At 39.1% G+C, this 26125-nt stretch overlaps 1 protein-coding gene across 1 annotated transcript in view; it reads right to left on the bottom strand.

Annotated features, from left to right (window-relative positions):
- CALCRL (calcitonin receptor like receptor) overlaps positions 1–26125 on the bottom strand; it is a 69050-nt gene that overhangs the window by 3030 nt on the left and 39895 nt on the right. The window contains exons 3-12 of the mRNA XM_057421921.1: positions 24896–25040; positions 23443–23553; positions 19734–19857; positions 18739–18837; positions 14012–14138; positions 12440–12593; positions 11154–11214; positions 10950–11016; positions 5077–5295; positions 4659–4700 (exon numbers count right to left, since the gene is read on the bottom strand). Of these exons, the coding sequence (XP_057277904.1) occupies positions 4659–4700; positions 5077–5295; positions 10950–11016; positions 11154–11214; positions 12440–12593; positions 14012–14138; positions 18739–18837; positions 19734–19857; positions 23443–23553; positions 24896–25040 (1149 nt within the window). The remainder of the gene's footprint in view (positions 1–4658; positions 4701–5076; positions 5296–10949; positions 11017–11153; positions 11215–12439; positions 12594–14011; positions 14139–18738; positions 18838–19733; positions 19858–23442; positions 23554–24895; positions 25041–26125) is intronic.

Below are 26125 nucleotides of genomic sequence, written 5' to 3' on the forward strand. Positions count from 1 at the left end.
CCTGCACTGACTGGCAAGGTGCTGACTTTCAGGAACTGCTGGGGGACACTGGCACTCACATTTATCTAGCAGTGCACCCCACACTCACAGGCCTCATTGCCAAGCATGATCTTCATTTCAGTTTGTTACATACAAAAGAACTAAACAGTGAACAGTGATTCCCTCAGTTAAATGTTGATGTCGAGGATAAGTATTTTTAGGATTTTCCCCTGTGCCTTCAGGGTTTCTTTTGTGCTTGCTTTACATTTCCCTAACACAATGGCTTCCTTTGTCTAATTTTACTCTGGCTTTAATTATGAAAAATAAATAGAAGAAATCTGATGTAATTTTTAGACTTCCTGCAGTGTGGTATCAGAATCCTCTGTTTAAAGAAGATCTTCATCTTTCTCAAAAATCCTCACAAAGAAAATATGAAGGCATAAGGGAAGAAATAATATAAGAAATTAGTATTTTAGGGCAAAGGAGATGCTCTTCTACCATTCATAAAACCATTCCAATCCACTCAGAACATCTAAACACAAATCTATGAACACTGAAATCAAGTACCTTAATACTGCTAAGTATTTATTTTTACCTCTCTTCATATCAAAATTCTGTGTTTCTTCCAAGTCTAAATGGACAATTCTTGTTTCATCACAGGACACTTTTGATTAATTAATTTACATTGCATAGAAATACAGACCCTTAAATCTCCACACAGGTTCAATCCATTCCCTCTAATCCCTCATAAAGCCAAGAGAAAAGCCATATTCAAAATTTCCTACTTTCCAAGAAGGAAGCTTGGAACTTGTTTTTATAATTATATTATTATATCATTATTTTTTATTTTTATATCATGCAATCTGTGCATACCACTAAGCTATGTTCCATTTGTTCTCCTTTCCACATTCAATTACCTCAAGAAGATCAAGGTCTTCTTGTAGACAAACATGCAAAAAATTCCATACTGAGCAACTGTCACATTAGACAGGACAGGCTTGAGATGGGATAATATGAGCAACTGCAACTTCATGGTTTAACCAAGGTCACAGAAGTCTACTGGCAGAACGGGGAAATAAACTAGAGTTGCCAAGCTGCAAGCAAGCCTTGCACTAAGGTCCTCTCCCACACTTCCTCCTGGCTGCTTCTGCAACACTTGTTTACCTTTTAAATTGTTACTAATATTTGTAAACCAGTCCTAAAGGGTCCCATAGCTCAACAAAACCATCAGTATCCCTGCCAGACAAGTGCCTTTGGGCTACTTCTAGGGAGAAAACAGTCTGTTTAGCTTGCTCTCCAGACAGTGACAGATTGCCATAAATAGTGTCTCCTGTATGGGCAACCATTTCCTTTGCGCCCGAGTCAGTGCCCATCATGGTGCATTTCTAACTAAGCTATGGATTTCTGGCATTCTTCCCAAATCCTCTCTGTTACTGCTGAATCAGTATTTCACCTCTGTCCTGCTGCATGTCTGTTTCTATAGACTGTTACATCCTTTCATTTACTATTAGTTTTTCAGTCTTCTCTGAATTGTCCAATTAATCATTTCTAGAATATGATGAGAAAACTCCATGGCACAACTGATTTTCACCACTGATTATACTCTTTCTAACAATATGTGTGTCTACCCGTGAAGTGAAAACGTCAACTTTTTTATCACTTTTTCCTCAGCTTTGAGCAGTTGCACAAAGCTGTAAATTCAGCTCAGGAGGGGTAGCACTTAGTTCTGAGATAGAACTAAGACAGTAGCTAAGGAAGGATATTAAGCTATGCATTTGATGAGAGAAAATAATGTAATAAATAGAAGTGTCTTAGTCATTAAGAGAAACACTAGTTCCAGCTGGACAACTGTCACTTTCTCACCTTATTAGCTAGCAAGAGCTCTTTTTGGGGAATTTTCATGAAAGGCTCCTTCCAATCAGCCCTTTAACAAACTAGTTAATTGATGTTTAATACAAGCACAAATTAAAGGGCTAATAAATTAAACAGTAGCTGACAACAAGAGACAAAAACCCATCAGCCTTGCCTATCAATAAATGTATTGTATAATCCTGTGGACCTGAGAGTATCATAGAATGGCTTGGGTTGGAAAGGGCTTTAAGATTAGTTCCAAACCCCCTGCCAGGGGCAGGGATGCCTCACACTAGACCATGTCTCTGAAGGCTCTGTCCAGCCTGGCCTTGAACTCCAGGGATGGAGCATTTAACCACTTCTTTGGGCAACTTGTGCCAGTGCCTCAGCACCCTCACATCTTTACTGCATCATTTCTGTAGACCACTGGAAAGAAAGAAAAAAAACCCAAACGCCAGAGACCTTACATGGATCATGTAGGTCATTATTATCACTGTTATTAACAGCTTAATAGGAATCTTTTTACCGATTTATCAGAGATCTGAGACAAACGTCTCCTGTGACTGCAGCCTGTGTCAACTCAAATGCCACTCTCAGCCAACTCAAACTGGAAAATACGGTAAGGAAGCTAAGAAGCATCTAACTTTGTGGGATGCTGGGACATAAGCAGAATTCGGGTGTCCTCAGGGAAGCCTTGCCATAGAAGGTAAAGATGAAGAGCTTACACATACACCCTTGCCTGTAGGAGGGTTGTGACTAACAGCTGCAGTACATGTCAAAACTGGATTTGACAGATGAGCCCTGGCCATATTGCTCAAGCAGTCTGGAGATGTTCCTTGGCTATGTCAGCAGGACATACCAGCCATTTTTCTTACATTTCTTAGTTTCCTTTCACTAGAGTTCTCTGCTAGTAGACCACTTTTATTAATTTTTTGTCCAGAGGTGGCCTGCAAAGGCACCAGTTGAGGAGGGTATTTGGTATAGAAAAACATTAAAAGGTAGAGTAGCAGCTGGGAAATGCTACGATGCTTTTAACATTTCTAATTACTAACACCCCACTGTCACTCAAAGTACCAATTCTAATGTCAGTATTCACCTTTAAACCGTAGACTTCGAGCAGAAAGGATTAACACCACTGTCTGACACCTCTCATCTTGTACGGTTTCTAGTGAGGTGTTGCTATGACAGGTAAGCAACAGCCACTAAGCTGCAGTTGCAGGCTTTGTTCAGGCATTGGTATGACAGTAAGAGACAATAATGGCAACAGAATACACGTGTGCCTGCAGGCTCACGTACCAAACGCAGAATCCTTTCCTAGACAAAGGAAACACTTCTTTTTTTAGAAGGCATTCTGAAGTATGAAATTTATATATATATATTGATGCTGAATACGGTCAAGTGATCAAATTGGATCCAGAATGCTTAATGATGTGTTCAGCTTTGAATCAAATACATAAGCAGGGACTTGAACCCAGATTTATTTTACGCTAAATCAGGTCAAAACCACTGCCCCATGCCCACTAAAGTGGGAGAAATCCTACCTTCATCTTTTCTGCCCCCTTTGTAAAATCACTGAGCATCGTATATTTTAGGGTGGTGGAAATAAACTGTGCAACCCCATGGTAGTTTCATTGCAATTCAGCCAGCATTGGACTTAAGGAAGGGTGATCTGCATGCATCAATTCTAGTACGAGCCAAATATTTACCTCTAAGTATTACTGTCCAATAACATTATATTAGCACACTGACAGGATTTTATAACATCTGATAGAAGAAAAGGGTTCAGTGACATGAAAACATCTGGTTACTCCCACACATCAGCTTACAGCCTTATATTACAACTGTTCCAACTGTAGAAAAAAATCATGCAAACAGACGGGTAGGAATAAGTGTACGACTGTAACTGTTCCTCTGCCAAAAGTGTTGAAAAAGAACCAGCTAGTTTTTCTGGTGGAGGGTTTCTGTTTACTTGTTTTGGGGTTGTTTGGGGTTTTTTTGCAAGCAAAAGTCATATTAACGATTTTGTATATGTATCTTTTAGCCTTTCTACCATTTCGATCTCTGACACTGTGAAGTCCTGTTCTCTCTACACCTTAGTGACAAGAGTTGCTAGAGGAAAGTCACTGTGTGTACTCCAAGACCTTGACCTATTCAAGATAAAAGCAGTGCTTGTTAGCTTCATCAGGATCAGTACCCATAGGAAACATGGCACGGTCCTTTAACATAAGAATAAAGAAGTTTGTTCTTGGAACTGACTAATGATAGTTACTTAAAAGTGCACTTCTTAATCAACGCACATTTATGACTCAAGCACAATGAGCTTTGATTTTTTTAATTGTATTTTTCATCTGTGAGGGAAAAATTTTCCAAACTTCAGCCTAAAATTCTTCTAAAGAGCTGTCATAACATGAGCACACCAGCATGTTTGCAATATGTTCTAATAGGTCTGCAGAAAGACCTATACACTGATTCTCCAGGCTAATAGCTTCTGACATAGACAAACATACCTTCTGGATAGTGAACTAGATTTCACTTTTATATATTTATTGAGAATTTATATCGAAGTGACAAGTGTCTTCAATTCCTTATATAATCGAGAGGCATATAGATCGCTCAGCAAAAGAGAGTCAGTCCTACAGTATTTAATGATGCCACAAATGATGGCACTGTCTTTCCCATGCTCTGCTCTTGGCAGCCAGATACTTATTTACTTATTTTTTACTTGACAAATTTAGACTTAGAAAATAAAATTACCATCTCCTTAATTGGTGAAACACCAAATATATATAAAAAGTGTTATAAATTTATATCAAAAGTTATTACTCTACCTCTCCATTAAAGAAGCAGAAGATTGTAGCCACCAGCAGACCCTGTAAAACAAAAATAAAGGTTCTGCATTATTTCACATGCATATAGGATTTTTTTACATGCATACAGGGTTAGAGAGAATTATGGGTTTCTGATAAAATTCAGCTACACGTAGCAAAAAACCGTGCAGTATGAATCTAAACTTAGTAAATTATTTCTAGACATTCACTACTAAAAGGTCTTGGGCCAACTATTAACCATGATGTTTCTATCCTTTTAATAAATTAAAATTCAGAAGAATGAGAAAGTTCAAGCTATTCATAATAATATTGCATGAATGTCTTTAAAAATGAAAATAACACAATCATTTCTTTTATTTGCTTCGCATGCCAGCTGCTACCTAGCTCAAGTAAGCAAAACCTGTTTAATGCTTCCTACCTGATAATGCATAAGGATGTGCATCACATAGTCATACACTTCCTCGGCAATACGGCCTTCTGGTCGCCATGGAAACAGGACAAACTCAATACCAAGCAGAGGGACAAGGATCAGGGTAGCTCTCACTGCTTTCATGTACAGGTTGGATTCTGCCTTGTGCGTGTCTTTTAGCTTTGTTATAAGAACACGAACGATATTTAGCAGGAAGAAAAGATTCACCTGTTGGAAAAGGAAGTGAAACTGAAGGTCTGAAAAATCATCCCACACACTGGTTTGTAATTTAAAAAAATTAGACAACTGAAGAAAACTCATACCGCATGGACAGCGCTGTGACTGTGCAATAAACACGAGTTAAAACTCTCTGAGAACACCTTAAAGTGACTTGAGATGTGGTTCTAACATCTGATATCCACATCTATTCCTCTAACTTATTAACCAAGCGTCAATCCAGTTAACCACTGGTCTTCCAGTGTTAACAATCCACGTGCCATTCTCTCCGCTATCACAGTAACAGTACACAGGTCAATGATTAGGTTTTGAAAAATTACTGTCTTTTCAGGTTGGGCAAGAAGAACTCTTCCCTCTATGTATTTAAACATGATTCTTCAAAAACCTACTTTTTTTTTTATATTTTCTGAATACGAATTTAGCAAGTATAGAGAAAAAAAATGCACCCACACGTGGAAAAAAAAAAAATTGCAGGCAGAATGCTAAACTTGCTTACTTCCATTGCCTTAATAGGATTTTCTTGTTGACAGCAGTGTGTTATCTGTTCATTCAGTTTGAGCAAAAATAAATCCTAAACTGCAATCACAACTATGCAGACTGTATCAGACATGCAAGCACTTGCCATAAGCAACAGCAAAACTCATACACACGTGTGTATGTGTATATGTATAAATTTATATATACACACACACACAGCCTAAGGATGTGAGGAACCAGAGCAACAGCAATGTTAGGGATTGTTACACTGTACTTTCATCTGCTGTGCAGCAGTGGCAGTCCGTTATGGAAACTACAGCTAGGAGATCTTTGGAGCTTAGTCTGTCCCCTTGCCTCACTCCAGGGCACAGAGTCAAGACCCTGCTGCTTAGGGTACCCAGCATGGAAGGGAAAGACCTAGAGTCTGCTCCTACCCTTCTTCCAGACAACTGTCCCTGCCAACAGCTATCTAGAGACAAAAGGGAGGACTGGGTGAAGAAGCCAGCAGGCAGACACTGATAACTCCCTCCTAGAAAGACTAGGAATCCCTGGTCTGGGAGGAGGCATCTGTCTTGCAGCAGGCCAAGTGCAAACAGGGAAGCCATTTCAGACCATGCATGTCACCAGGTCTTCCACAGCCTTGGCAGAGTTCTTTCATGTTGGTTGATTTTTTCACAAAAAATCAGCTGTGTATTTGTTACAGCAATGGGGCCCTTGACAGATATGTGATGTTATGTATATTCTAGTTACATGCTATTTAAACCATTTTTACAGGAAATTGTTTTACATAGGAGACCACTGTATGAATTTTTCCCTGAAGTATCCAGCTACCTTTAAGCATTGTTTAAGCATCCAAGGTCTTCTGATTCTTTCTCAAGGGATTTCTTTAGATTATATGCAATCCACGATCCTCATCCAACTTCCTATAGTACACATGGACAATAAGCCCTTCTTCAATTTCTAAATTTAATCCTTCACAGATCTACTTGTTCAACATCAACATGTCTCAAACCTCAACATCAAACCTAGAGTTTCCAGCCCTCTCCTGCTTTGGTAGCAAGGCCAATTCCTCTAACACTATACCTGAATGCTAACTGAAGATGCAAGTAGCAGCAGCCAGGTGTAAAATATCACCCAGCAAACTATTTCTTTTACAACATGCTGAATCGCAGAGAATTGTTCCAACTGTTCCACTTACCCATACACAGCAAAAAGCCAAAAAAAACCAACACGCAGAGTTTGAAAAGAAATATTAGGGAAAAGGGTATAGAGGGATGAGGCAAAGCAGAGGACAGAGTTGAGATGACTATGAGTGTCCGTAAGAGTATGCAGCATCAATTTTTGATGAGTATCTCTTCTGTCACAAAAATATAGTGAGATCAGGATGAACTGAATTTTTAATTAAAGTGAAGAAAACAGGTCTTGATTTTAGCAAGCAGTGAGTAGAGTTTTTACATTTAAGCAAAAGTAGGCCAGTGAAACTACTCACATGTATATTATCATCAAATTGACTGTGATGGCTTGGAAAGCCCCAAAGGAGCCTGTTGTGTTAGCTGCAGTATGAACAGAGAGTAAAATACTGGCAGCTCCACAGTGACCTGAAAATTGAACCAGGCAAATGAACAAAAATGGAAGCAAAGGCACAGAAGGCAGTCCTAGATAAAAAGAAATGCTAGTGCCTGTACTGGGAAGTTAGTAGAGTTTAGGTTCTGCCTTAAGAGTGGCTGTGAACTCCACTGGCCTTGTAAGTCAGCGGTTGCTGCAGTTCTTGCATTAAACTGTCCTCAAGTCCCTGATATTTCTGCTTTCCTCCACACTGAGTTTGTGCTAAGCAGTATGGTAATCCTTATTAGCATGTAGGTTTAAATTCTGTTTAAATTCCTCCTTAGGATGATATAAACAGACCATTCTTTGCTCAAAAAGCTCAGATATTTCTAGATACAAGCTGGTAGTCATTGCTTAGCTTTTAATACAGTTACATAGCTTCAGATCTTAGCCTGCTTAAGCCTCGCTTGCTTGGGCAGAACACCTGTATATGCTCATGAAGATATGTTTTATATCTGGCCTGTGGACATTGCCAAGGCTGGATATATGCATGCTAAGCATTCAACTTCTAAACTGCTATGTCTTGTACCAGAGTCCAGCTTAAAGTCATTAAATTGGTCAGTAACAAAGCTAAAATCTCCTGAACTCCCTTCTAGAACATGTTTGCCGAGTATACTCACCTCTTCTGCTAAGAGTTTGCATCTATGAAAGTCTGTCAATGAAGACACCAATACACTGCATTATTACAGGGCAAAATCAACATCCCTGTAGTTTTATATAAATAATGGCATAACTAGATCAAAATCTACTCTTTCAGTGGCACCAATGCAAACTAAATCACTAGTGCACCAGCACATCTGAAACCTACAGTGAAATCACTGCTGCTTCCACTAAAGTTCAAACCTATTGCCTTTTCACCCCCTCCATTTTGATCAGTATTTGTTCAGCATTAAAACTATCACCCTCTACTGTTTCCCTCTAATACTAGTTAATTGTGGTTGCTTAGGCAAACAGTTGTAGTTAAATGGTCAACTGAAGACTATTCCAATCAAAAATGCAACCTATGTCTGCTCTCATTTCCAGTTTCTTTGGCAGGGATGTGACCACAGTTATGTAATAACAGGGACCATAAAAGCAGCATTATTGTTAACTTTATGCAATTGTAGGATTTTTAGTGATGTACAGGAGTTAAATTCCCATTAGCTTCTGACAATTCTTCCTGGCACCCACTTGACAGTCCTCTTCATATTCTTTGAGATCTTGCTCCTGCAAATAGAAAGTGTCTTCTCCCTAGTTATCCAATTTTCAGTCTACTAAAGCAGGTCATGCTTAGTAAAATGTGGAAATTGTGGAAGCTGCTTAAGCAAATGAGGGTTCTGTTCACAAAGCCTAAATGCATGCATTTCATCTCATGTCTTTATCACTGGCTTGTCCTTTTGGAATGACATATTCAATTTTTTTTGTTTTCTTACCATAAAGGAAAGCAACTCCTTTAAATTACTTTCACATCACAGGCGAGATGTATAGCTGTGTTTAACCCTTGTTATTCCTACATGCTTTTCAAATAAATTTACTGATTATACTGAGGCAAGAAAAATCCAAGAGAAATGCCTTCAAGACAGCTCATGAACAAATATAGGAAAGTCAAAGGTATACATACTTGTAAATTGCAAAGAGAACAGATGCCGATTCCCATACCAACCCCACAGAGGTGATTATTATGCTGCCAGGAAAATCAAAGGACATTCTTACTGCTGCCTTGAATGGAAAGCAGACTTGATGGTTTGGGATTGATCCAGTACATCTGAAACCAGCAGTAGCCTTGCTGCTGTTTTCACTGTGACTTTATGGAAGCCATCACTTGGAAGAAGAAAATGATCTTGCATCCTAAACCAGAGTCACTTCATGGAGGGTGGTATAGTCTCATACTTCTGCACAAATTTTTCTGTTATTAATTTTTCTGTTATTATTTAAGCAAGCTCTGACTAATATGAATTATATTTCAGCTTTAACTTAAATGATGTATCTGTGAAGAGACATCTGGGCAAAGAACATAACCCCCCACAAAACAATGCAGAATAACATATATTTTCTGGGTGATATACAGCACCATGGCAGTAAGAAAAACATCCCTATTCCTTTCTGTGAAAACAGGATTCCACCTTCTGTTAAATTAGAGAGAAGAAAAATTGAAAGGATTTAGAACTGGTTTAAATTTGCAGATTATAGCACTAGTTAAAATGTCTTTATATGAACACACGGCAGACCTGACTAACAGGACAAGATATTATCACATCCCAAGGTCCAGTAATTTCATGGGGGCTGCCCATGAAATCACAGTAATTTCATGGGGACTGCCTTTGGCTTCCTGTGCAGGTGTGTCATAATACCAAAGCAGTCTTCAAAATACACGTTCACTAGCCAATTTAACTGTGAATGAAAATGGGAGTCACAAGACCAACAGGATTTACACACTGGTCTTTCAAGAATATTCTCCGTGCAGACAGATACTCATTAACAATTTAACAGAAGGGAAAGTTCACGTAGGTCAGAAACTGAAATTACTTCTTAATGCTTTATTTCTTAGTAAAGTAAGTTACTTAATGTTTTAATTTTAATGCATTTCCCTGCATGAACTGAAAAGCCATAAGAAAGGTCACCAGACACTATACAATACTTTGGCCAAATAAGCTTGAAGTTTCGTTACAATAAAAGAGATGGCTGTAATATACAGCAGCTAATTCTGGTCTGCCTCTACACTGCAGCATTTTCTATATTTTGCATTCACAGATATTAGTTATGCTGATAGTTGTATAAAAGGGTACATATTAGTATCTTCTATTACGCACCCATTTATTTAGCAATAATCTATTAACTGAATTATATAAGTTAATCTTCATAACTGAAGTACAACACTGATTTTTATACTGTCTTCAATTACCTAGAATTTACTGTTTTCAGCAGCAAACATTCGTGTAAGAGAGTTGGCATTAACTTGGAGCGTAAGATTGAACACTGCGCTCCGGGTTCATGAGGACTAATAAATCAGAGGTGTTGCAATACCCCAATGGCCAAAGCACACACTGCTAGATTAATATCAGAACCGGGGCAATCAGAGATACAAAATTATTTCCACTGGTTCTTTCCCAAGAGCCTGCTCCAATTTAAATCCATCCTGTACTCCCACTCCCAATCAGTCCTGACCTTCAAGAACGCTCTTTCTGAGCCTCAGTGAGATCCAAGTCTGGTAGCATCTAGTCTGGATGCTTGCAATAAGGTCAACCTGGCAAATGGCCTGGGCAATGAGAAAGCATTCTCAGCTAAAGGAAGGATTTAAATGTAGTACTCTAGGTAATATTTAATCTTTCCTTGTCACTAGCATTTAAGTGGAATGATAGCTAATATTGTAAAATCTGAGTTTCCCAAAGGACGAGGGGTACAGCTCCTTAATAAGGTGAAGACTTACAAATCCTGTGTGCCTAAGGCACCTTCTGGCTTAAGTGAGAGGTCCTGCGAATGACAGCGACCTCTAAATTTGAGCTTTAGACTATCACCAACTTTATAAGGCCATGAAGAACACCCAGAAAACAAGTAAGAAAAATTATTATCTGAAAAATGCCTACCAGCAGAGCAGCACAAATAGGGCCATGGATGATGTACAGCAGATGAGTATCAGAGCTGATCCAGCAACTAGACAAAACAAACAAGAAAAAAAAAAACCAAAACAAAAAAACCAACAAACATTTGGCATATTATTATCTCTTGTATTCCTTTTTCTCCCCTTAAAGCAAATAAAGTTTTGCAAAGCAAGCTGAGATGCTACTTACTTGTCATTATAATATAAGCTTCTAGCAACGGCATGTATGCAGGCAGGAATCAGTGGAAAACCTGTGAAGAAAAATCAATGTTTTCTTCATATGCAAAGCTGACTAATAACTACATCTTGCATCTCTTTCTGGTGTCTTTTGCACTTTCACCTCATCCAAACTATATACTTGCAGAGCAACTAATGTAATAAGTCCCAGTACAATATCTATTTTCTCAGATTTCTTCCTGAGGGGTGTATGAAACCTTACTCCCACCGTCTTTCCAAGGAAATCCGTACCAATGAACAGAAAGAAAAAGCAAATCAAATTACGATTTAGAGTGCATTAATCAATCTTCATTAACACAGACATTTTTCAGACTGCAGTATGCAATATGCTAAATGGGCAGTAGTACTAAAAATGACACATGACCACATGACTAAAAGTACACATGACCAGAGCTTTAACGGTATGATAAACAATGTTGATACTTGCTAGGTGTACAGAAAACAAAGTCACCTGCAAAACAAATTTGAAATCAGACTCTGGAAATCAGGTAAAATTAAAAATTTTAAAAGAATACACAAGTTAATTATGTGCGGTCCTTGACACTCTGACGTTTTCAGAAGTTGCTGTGCACCTATCATCTTTTAACTACATCTCAGGTGTGTTTGTAGTGGGACAACTACCTGGGTACCAAGTCATGTTATAGCTGAATGCGCCAATATACTGAGGCTAATGAGAAAGCCCTCACTTGCACTTTGTGAATGTGCTGTTGTGCATTATCTGAAATGACCAGGTTTGGCTTGTTAGTTTTGATACTGATATTTCTTGAGATTTTCAGCTACAGCTATTTTGTATTTGTTTAGTGAACAATACAGGTCAAATGGAACTGCTGGAAAAATAAATCCTTGGCCATCTCTAACTCAGTTATGACCCTCCACCCAAGACATGGCAAGACTTCTCTAAAAACAAACATTCATTCCTGAATAAACATCTTCGACATGAAGAACAATGAATAATTACTTCTTAATGTCTTTTTTATAATAGGAGACTCTTTTCTCTACACAAAGGAGGAGTCACTTCCTGACTCCAGAAACTCATAATCTCTCTTTCAGCAAAGACTGAAGTACATGTAACTTCCTACATTCATAATTCTAAGCCTGTTGAAACACCACAGACAAAGAAGGGGGTCATCATTGTTCAAAGCTACCAGCTCAGAGAAGCAAAGTAAACAGGTTTTAATTCTCATGAAAAGGAGGAAGAGATTGCTCTGGCCTGAAAACATAGAATGCAAAATCGCATACCCCAGCCAAGAAGGTAATACCACATCAAGTGTTGTTTCTCAGCAAAAACAGCCACCACAATGAGAGTGTGCAGGTAAATGCCTTCACACAGCATCCAAAAGTAGTTGCAACCCATCAGGTACAGGTAGATGAACTGTGACACTTTGCAACTAAGCTGCAGAAAAAAAGCAGAGTACAATATTAATGTTCAAGTTGCAAAAATTGCAAGAGCTTTATTTGCAAAATGGTAAAAAATACTGTTCAAGTTAAATTTCAATGTTTATTCTCTTTTTCACTACATTTATTTTTATTTTTGTTTAGTAAAATCTTCATGGTATTACAATTCCATTCTTTATGGTGACAATAAAAGTGGTGAATGAGTCTGTATTTTTATTATTCAAATATGAGGACCTCAAGATCCTCAAGCATGATGGCAGAGAGAGGAATGATATTTTCCCTTATTGCAAAGATTGCCACACTTAGCCATTCCAATCAGCAGGGAATCCTTAAATTATCTGATGGTAAACACACAAAGAAAAATGTATTTTGATAAAGGTAATTCCCTCTAAAATTTCACCAATCACAACATATAGCTACTCCAGAGAATAAATTATGTTTTTAAAATGCTCATGATACTTCCAACTTTAACCTAGTCATAGCAGGAGCAGTATAGTTCTTCTCAACTGAGCACAAGTTGAGAAGAACCTCTCTTGTTGGCATATATTTGTATTTAGCTTCATTCAAAAGATGTTCTTCAATTGAAATGTTAAAAAACAATTTACTGCGAAGTTGTGAAAAAGAAGCAATAGCTAATCTGCAGATTTAGACACAGTGGATTTGTTTTCCAGCACTTGGATGAGGTTTTACAGGAGAAAGAGAATTTATCTTTTTACTCGATTAAGCTTCTGGAGTTTTGCCCTAACTTTCATAGAATTTGAATTTATCTTCCAGGCCTAAATTAAAATAAGGTCATAATTAGGGATTTGTTTACCTATGCATGTAATTTTCAGACTCTGATTCACATTTACCCAGTATAAATTCATCAGGAAATGATGGGAGGGGGGTGCAAAAAAAAAAAATCAGATCCAAATGGATGAGGTTTTTATTTTGCTTTTACTTTTGGAATATAATAACACCTCCTTTCACACAAAAAAAAAACCCAACAAAACTGATTCTTTCAAACTGAAGATGGCAAAGTTAAAGCCATAGGAAAGTAGCATATAGTTTCAAAATACACAGCAATGCTTTTTCTTAACTGCCCTTCCTTGGTGAATTGAACTACTATAACCTCACTGAGATCATCTAGAACAGGCTACTTTCTTACAGTTGTATCAGTCCAAAAGGTACTTGTAGAAACTCAGAAAAGCAGGTCAGCGTGCTCCGTCTCTTAGAGTGTTTCTATACTGTTTCAAAACTACAAATGTGGAATGCCCAAATCATTGTTAGACATCTGTTGCAGTACATAACATGGACACATCTTTACTAAACATTTTAATCTCACTATATACAACATTTTGTCAACTATTCACGTCTCATCTCTTCCATTTTGCTCACAGACAAATCAATAAGGCTGCCAAATATACTTTCACTTACTGGATTAGTTGCAACCAACTCCTGATTGTTGGCAACTGCAGTCAGTGAAATTATTGTTACAACCGAGTTGCAAACAAAAGAGAAAAACAGGTTTTTGTGCAGGGTAATCCTTTGGCAACTCAAGCTCCTAGAAAAGAGAAACAAGAACAAATGAATACCCAGGGGTACAGTGCTGTGTACTTGGGGGCACCCTGAAATTTTGAATACTAGAGCTCTTTATTTTATTATCAACCCTCTCTTAAGCTACAGTCTAAATTTAATAGAATGATGTCAGAGGTAACACTTTCCCTTCAATACCAACAAAAGGCAAAGTGAAGTACATTCAGTTTCAGCGTGTTCACAGGGACAGACCTGTTTTGCAGTGGCAATCTAAAAAACATCTGAATAGCAGTAATGTAACATATTTCAGAAGATTTATATCTTTGAGGAAGCTCTCTTACCCTGCATTTCCATTTACCCAAACCTAACATGTTTTGAGGATATTTTTTCTTATTACTCGTATTCGTGCCATTTTCCTTCCTTGATTTTATAACTGGAAAAATATCCAAATAAGTAATATAACACAAATGTTCTACTGACTTTTGTATACAACCCAGTCAGAAACAGTATATAAGCAATTATAAAATGCACTATCTAACTGAATTTAATTGTGCTAATTTTCAAGGTTTGCCTTTAATCTTGCAATAAAATTTAAGAAACTGGTTTGTTGTTTGTTTTTTGTTTTGTTTTTTTTTTTAAGCAGAGTATCAGTAATATTAAACAATACTGGAAATTGAACACACCAAATTTCTGTTTATCTGCCATACCAGAGAAAACACGTCTGAATTACTGCCATTCCAAGAGGCAGGAGTGCTTCTCATTCGAGTTTTTTAAAAGAAATTCAGCTTTATAGGCAAACACAAAAAAAGACAGAAAGACTGTATGGGTATACGGACAATTCTGATCATTGGGATAGTAAACCTTGATGCTCAAAGCTCCCAAAAGAGCAAGTAAAATCTATTTTGTTATAAAAAGACACTCTCAGAAAACACTCATTTTAAATCTGGAGAAAGATCTACTGAAGCCTCTGCTGCAGGGAGCCTGCTCTTTATAACCACACCTACCTACCTACATTTAGCAGCCAGCACCACAGAGTGCAGGTGATTGACAAAATAACTGGAGGAGTAGTATCTATCACACATGCAACTGCTCTTCACTGTTAGAGCAATTAGAAGTACATTGAGAAGGTCAGCATGGGACAAGTCTAAATTGTCTAGCCTTTTCAAACAGCATGACTGGAAGATCAGATAAACTATGGACACTGATAATTAAATTTTAATTTGAGAAGGCAGGAGGGAGAAGAAATTTGTATTTTAATAGAGAAATGCAGATTAAGAACAGTCATGAAAGCTGGAGGAGTATACTGAAAACTGTTGAGAACATGACAGAAAACAAGAAACAGAACAATCCCACTGAACAAGAGAGATGCTAAAAAAATACTGGCTATAGAGGATGCTGCACTGCTTAGCTGCATTCTTCACAACTATTACACAAAGAATATATGAAGCACCCCACAGACACATGGAGTACACTCAGATATGGACAGTACAATACCATGTATCAGGCAGAGTTTGTGCAAGTCAAGCCTTGGAGCCCTCAGACATTCTAAGCCTCATTCCACTAAACATGGGGGAAGGAAATGACTCTAGAAACCAGTGCTGCCATGCAGCACAAGGCACTACCCTAGTCAAACCTCTGTTTGCCAAGTGTTGCTTGCCTGAAGAAAATGAGAAAGAAAAATTGTTCAAATTACAGAACACACGCTTAGATTTGAATTAAGTGATAAAGTACATTCCATTAGGCTTTTTATTCTTTTAGTTTTAATGCCCCAAACACATATAGCTTTGACTACTAAAATATGCAGATTTTTATGTGTTCTGAAAATGTATTTTCGTAAGGTCTTTTCCTTCCTATATGACTTATATACAAAAGGAGAGGTGACACCAGATTCCAGCTAAGGGCTTTGTGTAAAGTCCTGAAGAACTCTGGAATTCTGTCTCCTTATTGTTAAAAGACTCAGTGCGCAGGCAGGCAAGGAAAAGCACACACAGCTAATGGGGCCATCTCTCAGGGTCATCCAGCAGCTGTTCCTGTTGAGTATTCAAACACGCCCATGCACAACCACCTCCACCCCTGCAGAAAAGGACTGAAAGGATCACAAGACAAGAAACAAGGAAGCAAGACTGATGACATTTAAAAATGAAGACTGCTTTTGGTAACAAAAGTATCTTTTCCTAAACCTCCCCACCCTCCCTCTCGTGTTCCTCTTCCTATATTCCTCTTTCTGACTATTTTCTCATAACGACATAATATCCTTTAACCACTTAATTCTCATAATTATGATCTAAGAGCATTTGAATTATCTACCTCTGGATTAAACCATGTGCAGTAAAAAAAAAACAACCACCAGACTTCCTGCTAATTTACTTATTTCCCTTCCTATTTTGACTCCTATATGTCTTGGACATATTAGGGAAAATATCAGGTCTGCAATACCTCCCCCCCCCCCCCCCCCCCAAAGTAACATTTTCAAAATTTCAGATATGCTCGAGATCTAAATTCTTAAGGTATTCATATACTGCAAAATTCAACCAGTGGCATCCACATATGCACCTAAGGGAATTACCCGTTCAGCCAAAATTAACTTTCAGTGACTTTGGAACCTCCAATCTCTCTATCAATCACTCGGTTGTTTGCCCACTCTTTTAGCATAGCATGGCTATCCTCTGTGAGTGCTCCCATGCGATTTGACACGATGCTTGATCAACAACTCCTACTCCTTTATTTCAGGTGGGCTTTTTTTGTTTGCTTGGTTTGGGATTTGTTCAGGTTGGGGGCCATCCTTCAAATTATAGCTCCCCTTCCTCTGAATTCCCTGGGTTTAGGATTTCTGTTGCCTTGGATTTTTTTTTTTCCTTTTCTTTATATAAACTATAGAACTATTTTAACGTAACATTTTATAATAAGCACATGTATGACCTAGAGGATGTAGCAGAAAAAGAAAGCAGAGACAACTGCAAGAAGTTACTTTTTTTTTTTTTATGTCTCACAGATGACTTTTCAGAGAGGAAGATCAGAATTCCAAGTTTATAGCCCATTTTATGCTATTAAACAAAATTCCAATCCACCTGGGGAACACAAGTGACAAACTGGACAAGTTATTTCCAATGAGGCAGTTTTCTAAAGAAAAGAGAGAATTTCAAATTAAATAAAAAATAATTCACAAAACTGGCTTAATCTTATTAAAAAAAAAGAAAAAAAAGAAAGCATTTGAAAATCTGAAGATATTTGAAAAAACATCTTTGTTTTCTTCTGGGAACAGGTACCACCTTTCCAGTCAAACCTAAAGATATTCTAATGGTGGTCAGCAATCAAGCAAATATCATCTGGAAACTATCAACTGACTAACAGAATAAATTTTTTTGATACATGAGAAGTTCAAAGGCACCCCCACACAACAGCAAAAAAAAAAAAGGCTAAAAAAGCAAAAAAGCGCCCACCTGTTAAAGCTATGAATAATTATACAAGCTTCAGCTGATACATAATACATCCTGGTATTAATCTAGACCCTTAAATATCCTTCTGGTACTAAAAATACTTTATAGGAACTCTACATCCCAAGAGAACAGCTTGTAGAGAACTTCCTTTAGCTTCCTTTAAATTTTGTAATTTCCTTTTATATCCCAACATAACCACAGTCTAGAAAATGTGGTCTGTGGGTCTGGATTAATTCCATGTAGTTCTCTGAGGAGAAATGACCCTTCTACCAGAGGGAGAAAAAAAAAACGTGGTAAGGCTAGACAAACATGACATAGTAATAAGGGTTGCAAAGCAGATCACCTGCTTTTGCAGCAAATGCCAGAAGGCCAAGATGAAAATGGCTTGGTTTTCATGTTATAGTACAGAAATATCATGCTTTATTGTCTGAAATTTTAAAACCTTACATTCCAAATCTTTTTGTTTTCTCCTGAGAAGTCTGTCAAAACATTTTTCCTGTCACATTATATACTTAGTCTGTTAAACTTGTGACATTCATAGCAACAGTATAGACTTTTTAATGCAAAATACAGCTTTTTATAAGAACTAAGAGCCATTTCACTTGTTGATTTCATGGAGGTAAAGCGAATTTGAAAATGGTAATTATTGTTTTTAAAAGTCATATGCATATAAACTGATTAAAAAAACCCAAATGTTTTAGTTTGTTCTCATGAACATGATCCTCATGGAAAGAAGTCAGAAAAAGCTGAAAAGTCATTTTGAATACTACGATTTCATAAAGAGACTTTATAAAGTGGAAGGACTGGTTTGCTGGGGATTAGTGGAAATGTTCCAGAACCTGGGGAAATGATGGATACCTAAATTGGAAACGCTATGTGCAACTAAAAAGGACCTGATAAAATACTTTTTGACAAAAGTATTTTTGACAAAATACCTTTTGTCACTCTTTTGCTACTCTTACCTAATCAAAGTCCAGAGCATGAGAGCTAGCCCCACAGTAGCTAGCATATGTTCTATTCATATATGTCCAATGATAGCCAAGTAATACAAGTTCAGAGCAGTCTGCAACATAAGAACAAAAGCAAGCACCTGTGATGCATACAGAACTATTGCTGATAAACTGTTCAAAGTACTGAAACTAGGATTTTTGCAACCACTGATATTTGGCAAAGAATTTTAAGTATACTTACTTAAAATAAAAGAATATGCCAAGAGAAATCAGAAGTGATGTAATTGAAAGACCATGTCCAATTATTTTATTATTGCATACAGAACACCATATAAAAGAACTATAATAGGATTAATAAAAACATTACAGAGAATGATGAGCAAAGTCTAGAATCCTGGAAATCAGCATCTTGCTAAAATCTCTTTTTTATGGGACACACAACACATTTGCTGAAATAATCACCAGAACTCAGGGTTAAGACGTCAGGTTTCTAACACATACGGCTATATTTTTTTCTAAGTATCTAACATTCCTCATAATTTGCCTCCCTTTGGCCTCCAAAGGTCCTGTGGGGAATCCAGTCAACTACAGTTTGCCAACTCTGTAAAAAAAAATAATATTTTTTACTTTGTAAAAAAAAAAGATATTGGCTCTGCTTTGGTTGGGAAAAAAACAAAAAAAACCTCAAAACCCCCAAAACAAAAAAACACACAAAACACCACAAAAAACCACGCAACATAAAACAGGAAACAAACCCTTGAAGATGTATTAATCTCAAACAAAGCTCTGGTTGTGCACCTACTGAAAATCTGCTACCATAACTTAGTTGGACAAACTCATGCAGTCAGCACATCTTCCACAGATGTGCAAGCCTGCAGTTCTGCTGAACTTGCACCTACTTCAAATTTACAGAGTAAAATGTAAAGGTCTGCTCTTACTGGCACTCACTTTTGCTCTACCAGTAGATGGCTGTGGATGACCTAGACAAATATGAGTATGCACACATTAAAATGACATTAAAAAATTATCGTATTACTCAAGCACCTGAGATCAGCTGTAAAACACAAAGCAGGTGATTTGGAAGGTTTTTTTCTAAGTCTAGCACAATTCACCCTTTTTATTCAACATACTTTTTTCTTTTTGCATTCTGATTTTGCATCAACTCTGTCGCCATTTGAGTTTTGAACTTGTGCAATCTTTCAGATCAGTTTCTTGACACTAGGAACTTGCATTCACTCCTTTCCTACCTTCACTTTTTCATGTGTATAGATATTACACTGGGTATAGTTTGTCCACGTCCTGTTGCTTTCTGGGTGTCTAAACCAATTCCCACTTGGATCACAGATCTTCGTAACCTTTTCTACAAAGAAGATGGAAATAGAAGAAAAACACAAGAGTCAGCACTGAAGTTCTACCTCCCGAGGCCTAGTATCTAATGAAGAAAGACTGGCAAACAAATGACAGCTTTGTTTATATGACGAGACATTGCTTGTTACTATGAATTCTGAGAAACTAGAGACCATTGCTTTTGCTTAGCAAGAGAAACTGATGATGTGTTTTTCTTCAGAAAATAAACAGCTTTCCTGCCTCCAAGCCAGTAAATATCAAAATACACCAAACCAACTGCTCAAGAACTATCAGATGAAGTGAGAAAAATATTTAAACAGCTTATCATCCAAGATCTAAACTGACATCTGGCATCCTACCACTGCAAATTAGAACTGAACAGGCAAGAAAACATCAACAGAGAAACTGCTCAAGAACCAAACTGGAAAACTGTGACTACATAATGATTTCTATCGTCAATAGAAGGAGGAATGAAAAGACCCTGAGAATACGAAATGAAGCAGGAAGATGCAAGAGTGGAAGTCTGTGACATTTTCCACATGCTTACAGGTACAAAGCTTAGCCCTACAGAAACAGAAAAAGATTATTTTGTGGGAGAAGCTCCTGTCAGTTTCTACTGCTAAACTGAGGTAGCAGGAGCAGGAGAGACTGTGTGCAGTGTTCACACTCGTGAATAACCTGGGCAATAGTGTCCATTGTTAAGTCCACCCCTTGATCATGAGTCCATCTCTACGTTGCATTTCTGCTCTGATGGCCTGAAGTGCCATGGGCCCACCAGGCTTAAAATAATTCACTGTCCCCTTCAGCAGTTTCTGCAGCTTGTTGCTGGGGACTCCATACAGCTGCCTTCCATCTCCGATGCTTCCAAAGCACTGGAGGGGCCCAGTGGACTAGATACTTGCCCATACTGTCCCACACACCCTGCCACTCATGACTGTCCAGCCTTGGGGAAAATCTCTTGGTCTCCCTATATTGTTGTCTAACCCCAGACAAGACCCAAACCTGACTCTGCTTAACTTTTGAGATCAGACAAAATGGTTGTGGGTAGAACACAGCCTGTATGTGTGCCAACATGCTGATCCCCGTCACGATCAGCAGGCAGGTCCCAAGGGTACCCAAAGGCCATTCAAAACCTTCAGAACTCTCAAACGATGCTGCTGTACTTGTCACTGGGGCTGGTGTAGCTGCTGTGCTTGTCACTGGGGCTGGTGCAGCTGCTGTGCTTGCCGGCTCTCCCACCACCAGCTTCTCTTTTCCTGAGTCCAGCTCTTCCTCCTCTGCCTTGCTGGGAAATGCTGCGTGGTCTCCTGCATCCTCCTGGGGCTCGGCGGACGGCTTCCGGGGAATGCTCTCGGCCGTCGCGGGGCTCGGCTCGGCCGCGGGGCTCGGCTCCTCCGCGGGGCTGGGCTCGGCCACCGGGCTCGGCTCTTCCGCGGGGCTCGGCTACTCCGCCACCTTCTCCCGCTGCTCGGCAGCCGCCTCCTTCCGCTCCTCGACCGCCCCGACCTCCTCCACCGGCAGCCGTCCCCTCGCGGCCTCCGGCCCCGCTCCCGCCGCCGCTTGGTCCCCGGGGCCGTTCTCCCGGGCCGGTTCGGCTGCCGCCGGCTCCCGGGGCCGCTCCCCCTCAGCTCCCCGCAGCCTCACGAAGATGGAGAGTAGGGTGAGGGCCAGGACGGTGAAGAGCAGCCGGACGGCCAGGTACAAGTCCACGGCCACGTCCGTCCCGCCCTGCTGCTGGAGCCCGCCCGTATTACAAGCCATTGCCATAAAGCACAGTGAGACAAGAACCTTAGCCCAGGCCCCACACTTGATAAACACTAACACAGCAAATACCGGCTCTACGTAAGTTACAACATTCTGAAGCTGTGAGATCAAGAGAAACAACTCTGAGAGCCAATAAATCGTCATTGTGACGAGTGACTATTAATCTGGTCAGATCTGTCGTTATCTCAACCCTTCGAGCCCCACGTTGGGCGCCAAAAAGAACTGTCGTGGTTTAAACCGAGTCAGGTAATTCATTCACTCACTCCCCCCCCCTTCTTTCCCTCCCCCTACTCCCGGAGGGGATGGAGAGGAGAATCGAAAGAATGAAACTCCCACGGGTTGAGATAAGAGCAGTTTAGTAACTAAGGTATAACACAAATCACTACTGCTACCACCAATGATAATAATGATAAAGGAAATAACAAGGGAAGAGAATACAACACCTCAGCACCAGCTGACCGATAACTCGCCCCCCAAGCCTGACCAAGCTCCAACCGATACCTCCTCCAACCCTGCAGACTCCCAGCCCTTCCAGCTAACTCCCAGTTACATCCTGGGCATGACGTGCTGTGGTATGGAATACCTCTTTGGTCAGTTTGGGTCAGGTGTCCTGTCTCTGCTTCCTCCTGTCTTCCCCTCCCCCCTGGCAGAGCATGAGGCTCACAAAGTCCTTGGCCAAACCAAAACATCACTATCAGCTCTGTTCCCAGGCCGAAAGTCAAAACACTGCACTGCATCAGCTACCAAGAAGGGGAAAAATGACTGCTACTGCTGAACCCAGGACAAAGAGTAAGTCATACTTCTGCCTGCCTGTTAAGAGAGCTCTCCAGGAGGACAAAAACTGACCTAATTTCAACTTACATGTCATAGTCTCCAGAATTCTGCAAGGAGATATTTCAGAGAAAATACTAACAAACCAACCAACCAACCAAAAAACAAAACCAAAAACCAAAAAACAACAACAACAAAAAAAACCAACCAACCAAAAAAAAAAAAAACACCAAAACACACAACACTAATTTGTCAGTTGTGATAAAGGGAAAGGACTTGGGGGTGCTGGTCAATGAGAAACTGAACATGAGCCAGCAGTGTGCCTGCAGCCCATAAACCAACTGTGTCCTGTGCCACATCACACGGAGCATGATCAGCGGGTTGAAGGAGGTGATTCTCCCCTTCTACACATAGTACTGTGTGCAGTTCTGGTGTCCCCAACATAAAAAGGACATGGAGCTGTTGGAGCAAGTCCAGAGGAAGCCACGAGGATGATAAGGGGGCTGGGAGCACTTCCCATACAAAGAGAGGCTGAGAAAACTTGGGCTGTTCAGTGTGGAGAAGAGAAGCTGTGTGGAGACCTCATAGCAGCCTTCCAGTATCTGAAGTGGGCCTACAAGGATGCTGGTGAGGAACTCTTCATCAGGGACTGTAGAAATAGGACAAGGGGCAATGGGTTCAAACTTAGGAAGTAGAGATTTAGGTTGGGTATAAAGAAAATATTCTTTACTGTGAGAGTGGAGAGGCACTGGAACAGGCTGCTTAAGGACACTGTGAGTGCCCCATTCCTGGCAGTGTTCAAGGCCAGGTTAAACAGGACCTTGAGCATCCTGGTCTAGTGACAGTTGTCCCTGCCCATGGCAGGCGGACTGGAACTAGATGAAATTAATGTCCTTTTAAACCCTAACTATTCTGTGATTCTATGAAAATGCAAATAATGGTTTTGAAGTTACTGAAATTCTGGAGTATTAGTGACTTTGAGTGGGGCAAACAGGATGCATCAAGCACATAAAATCTCATTTTGTTAAGAAATATGTTGATGCAGAAGTCCATGCACACTTACCTGATGGGTTGAAATCCTGAAAGTAGTCAGGACAACGCTGTACTGACACAGTTCCAGCAGCAACATCACTCCAGCACAACCAGCCATCCCATGTCCTGTTACAGTAAGGACCTGCAAATAAGTAGAGATCCGGTAATAAAACAACAACCCTTCTTTCATAACAGTCCCTCAAAAGTAAGACGCAAGACTGTATAAGGTAAGTTTCTCACTTACAGAAAAGAGAAAAAAAAAAAATAGAAACGTAAGATTTAGCACCAGTTAATTAAAACTCCACTCGGTAGTTCCTTAAATGTATATTTCTTTGAACGCATTTTAAAAATCCATCATCAGGCACCTTGAAACAGTCTACATTACAATTTACAAACCTCAGCTCTAGAGCACAGTAGGCAAATCCCCCTAAATTTATTCATACCAAACAAAGCATATTAACAAAGAGCCTTAAGCTTGCAAATACAACTTTGCTTAATTTATTTACATGTTGGATGTATACCAAGCCTATAGATACATTTTCTAGGTCATTTGAAAACACAGTAGTACCCTACAAGCCATTAGAAAGCCTGTCTGGGAGGCAGCCGTAACTTCTCTGCCTCAGGCAGAGCTGAGCTTGCAGCAACCACCATGGCCAGACACTTCTCCAAGTGTTCCAGGGACACCAAATCGCACAGTGTCCCTCAAAAGCTTGTTTCAATGCATTGTTGCACTCACACAAATTTTAACATCTAAAATAAACCTCCCCTGAGAATGAGCTGGGGTTTTATAACTAAATTCTTTCCCAAAAGTCACACAGAATAACTGACCCTCTCTATGAATTTGTAGATGTTATCAGTATCTTCCTTCAGGACTTAATAATGCCCCCATCTCAAAGCTGCATTTTTCAAATGTTATGCAATTCCTCCTCTTCTCATCTGAAGACTTTCCAATCTGTCCAGATACTTCTGAAGCTGTGATGCCCCAGGCTAAACATAAGCTTACACTTTAATGCTCTTATCTGCTTCTGACCTCGCAACATTCAGTTCTTCCAAAGAATCATTTTGGAAGAGAACTCATTGTAAGCAAGCATAAATAACACTAACAAAAGCCCCGGAGCAGGAAAACAATGCATATCAAGATACTGCCAATTTTTAAAGGCAGGTGTGACCAGAGGTATTACAAAAGCATGGAATAAAGTGGCAGATTAATTTGTCACAATTTTTTAATTTGGATATCTATTTAAATTAACATTTTCTTATCAGAAATAAAAGCTTTGTGTTATATAAGAAGTGGTGCTATAAACAGGTAACATGTTACTTTATCTTCATGAATCCCAAAAGTGACATTTCTAAGAAATTGTACAAATACTATTGCAGCCTGAAAAATCATTGCTACTAAGACAAGAAATGAATAGAGCCTAAATTACTGTAATTATCTGCTGACCATCTGCCTATGCAAACCCTTATAAGAAAATAATCTCTACCTTCTTTCCTGTGAATAGGATCTTGCATAATTTTCTGGTAGCATTCATATTGTGCTGTCATAATCTTATTCCGTGTAACACTTAGCTGAGAAAAGTCCTCTGTCATATTCTGATGCCCTTCAGATGGTATAGCAGTGGCAACAAACTAAAAGGAAAAAGACTTTTTTTAGCAACTCATATACATACTCCACTTAAACTTGAGAAGAAACTTCTTCTCAGTGAGGGTGACGGAACACTGGAACAGGCTGCCCAGGGAGGTTGTGGAGTCTCCTTCCCTGGAGACATTCAAAACCCGCCTGGACGCATTCCTGTGTAACATTATCTAGGTGTTCCTGCTCCGGCAGGGGGATTGGACTAGATGATCTTTCGAGGTCCCTTCCAATCTCTAACATACTGTGATACTGTGATACTCCAATATAAACTTCAATCCTTTAAAATACTTTAAATACTATTTTCCTGAAGGAAAGTGATCATCAAATCTTATTACTGACACTAGGATTTTATGTTTTTAGCAATTCTTCTTATACTGAATCTTGACAAATATCTCATGACTGAGCAAGGGGGAGCAACAGTCTGCAAGAATTGTAAATAGTAATGAAAAAATGACCAAAACAAATAGTATATAAATCCACTAAAATATATCAATGTTACATTAGTCTAAAAAGCATATTATGCAAAAAATTATCCTTTATAAAGAGACTTTCCATATACTGTATGCGCTAAAGCTTTTGGAATCTTTAGAGTTATTTGGTTTCTCCGTCTAGTGAACCATAGAGTCAATCCTCAAGATACAAAAAGGCATTCAAAAGACATGACATCCACTTAAAAACACGGATCTTGACCTAAACCTTTTCAGTGCATTTTTTTAAAGCAGTTAAATATTTTATGGGAAGCTACTAAACTTCACAGAAAAACAAAACTGCAGACTGAAATACTGTACCACTGTCACAAAAGGGTGAAATTAAAAGTTCCGAGGATGTTCTCTGAATCCACGTTATAGTTCTCCTTCACTTTTCTTGGGTCTGCACAGTTCTGCTTGTATGTCCCTTGTTAACTATTACTGTAACGTTTCCTGCTAGCAAAGGATATGCTGCGTACAGCAGAGGTAACTCCTATTTGTAGTTCTTTACCACAGGAATTTAAAGGAGAAGGTAAATAAAGATCCTGCTGTACAGAAACTACATATTAGTTGTTTCTGCATTTCCATGTTAATAATTTCTATGGTATTGT

This window comes from Pezoporus wallicus, unplaced genomic scaffold, assembly GCF_028554395.1.
Source record: "Pezoporus wallicus isolate ANWC-B61680 ecotype Strahan unplaced genomic scaffold, APGP_CSIRO_Pwel_v1 contig_6472, whole genome shotgun sequence".
Lineage (NCBI taxonomy): Eukaryota > Metazoa > Chordata > Aves > Psittaciformes > Psittacidae > Pezoporus > Pezoporus wallicus.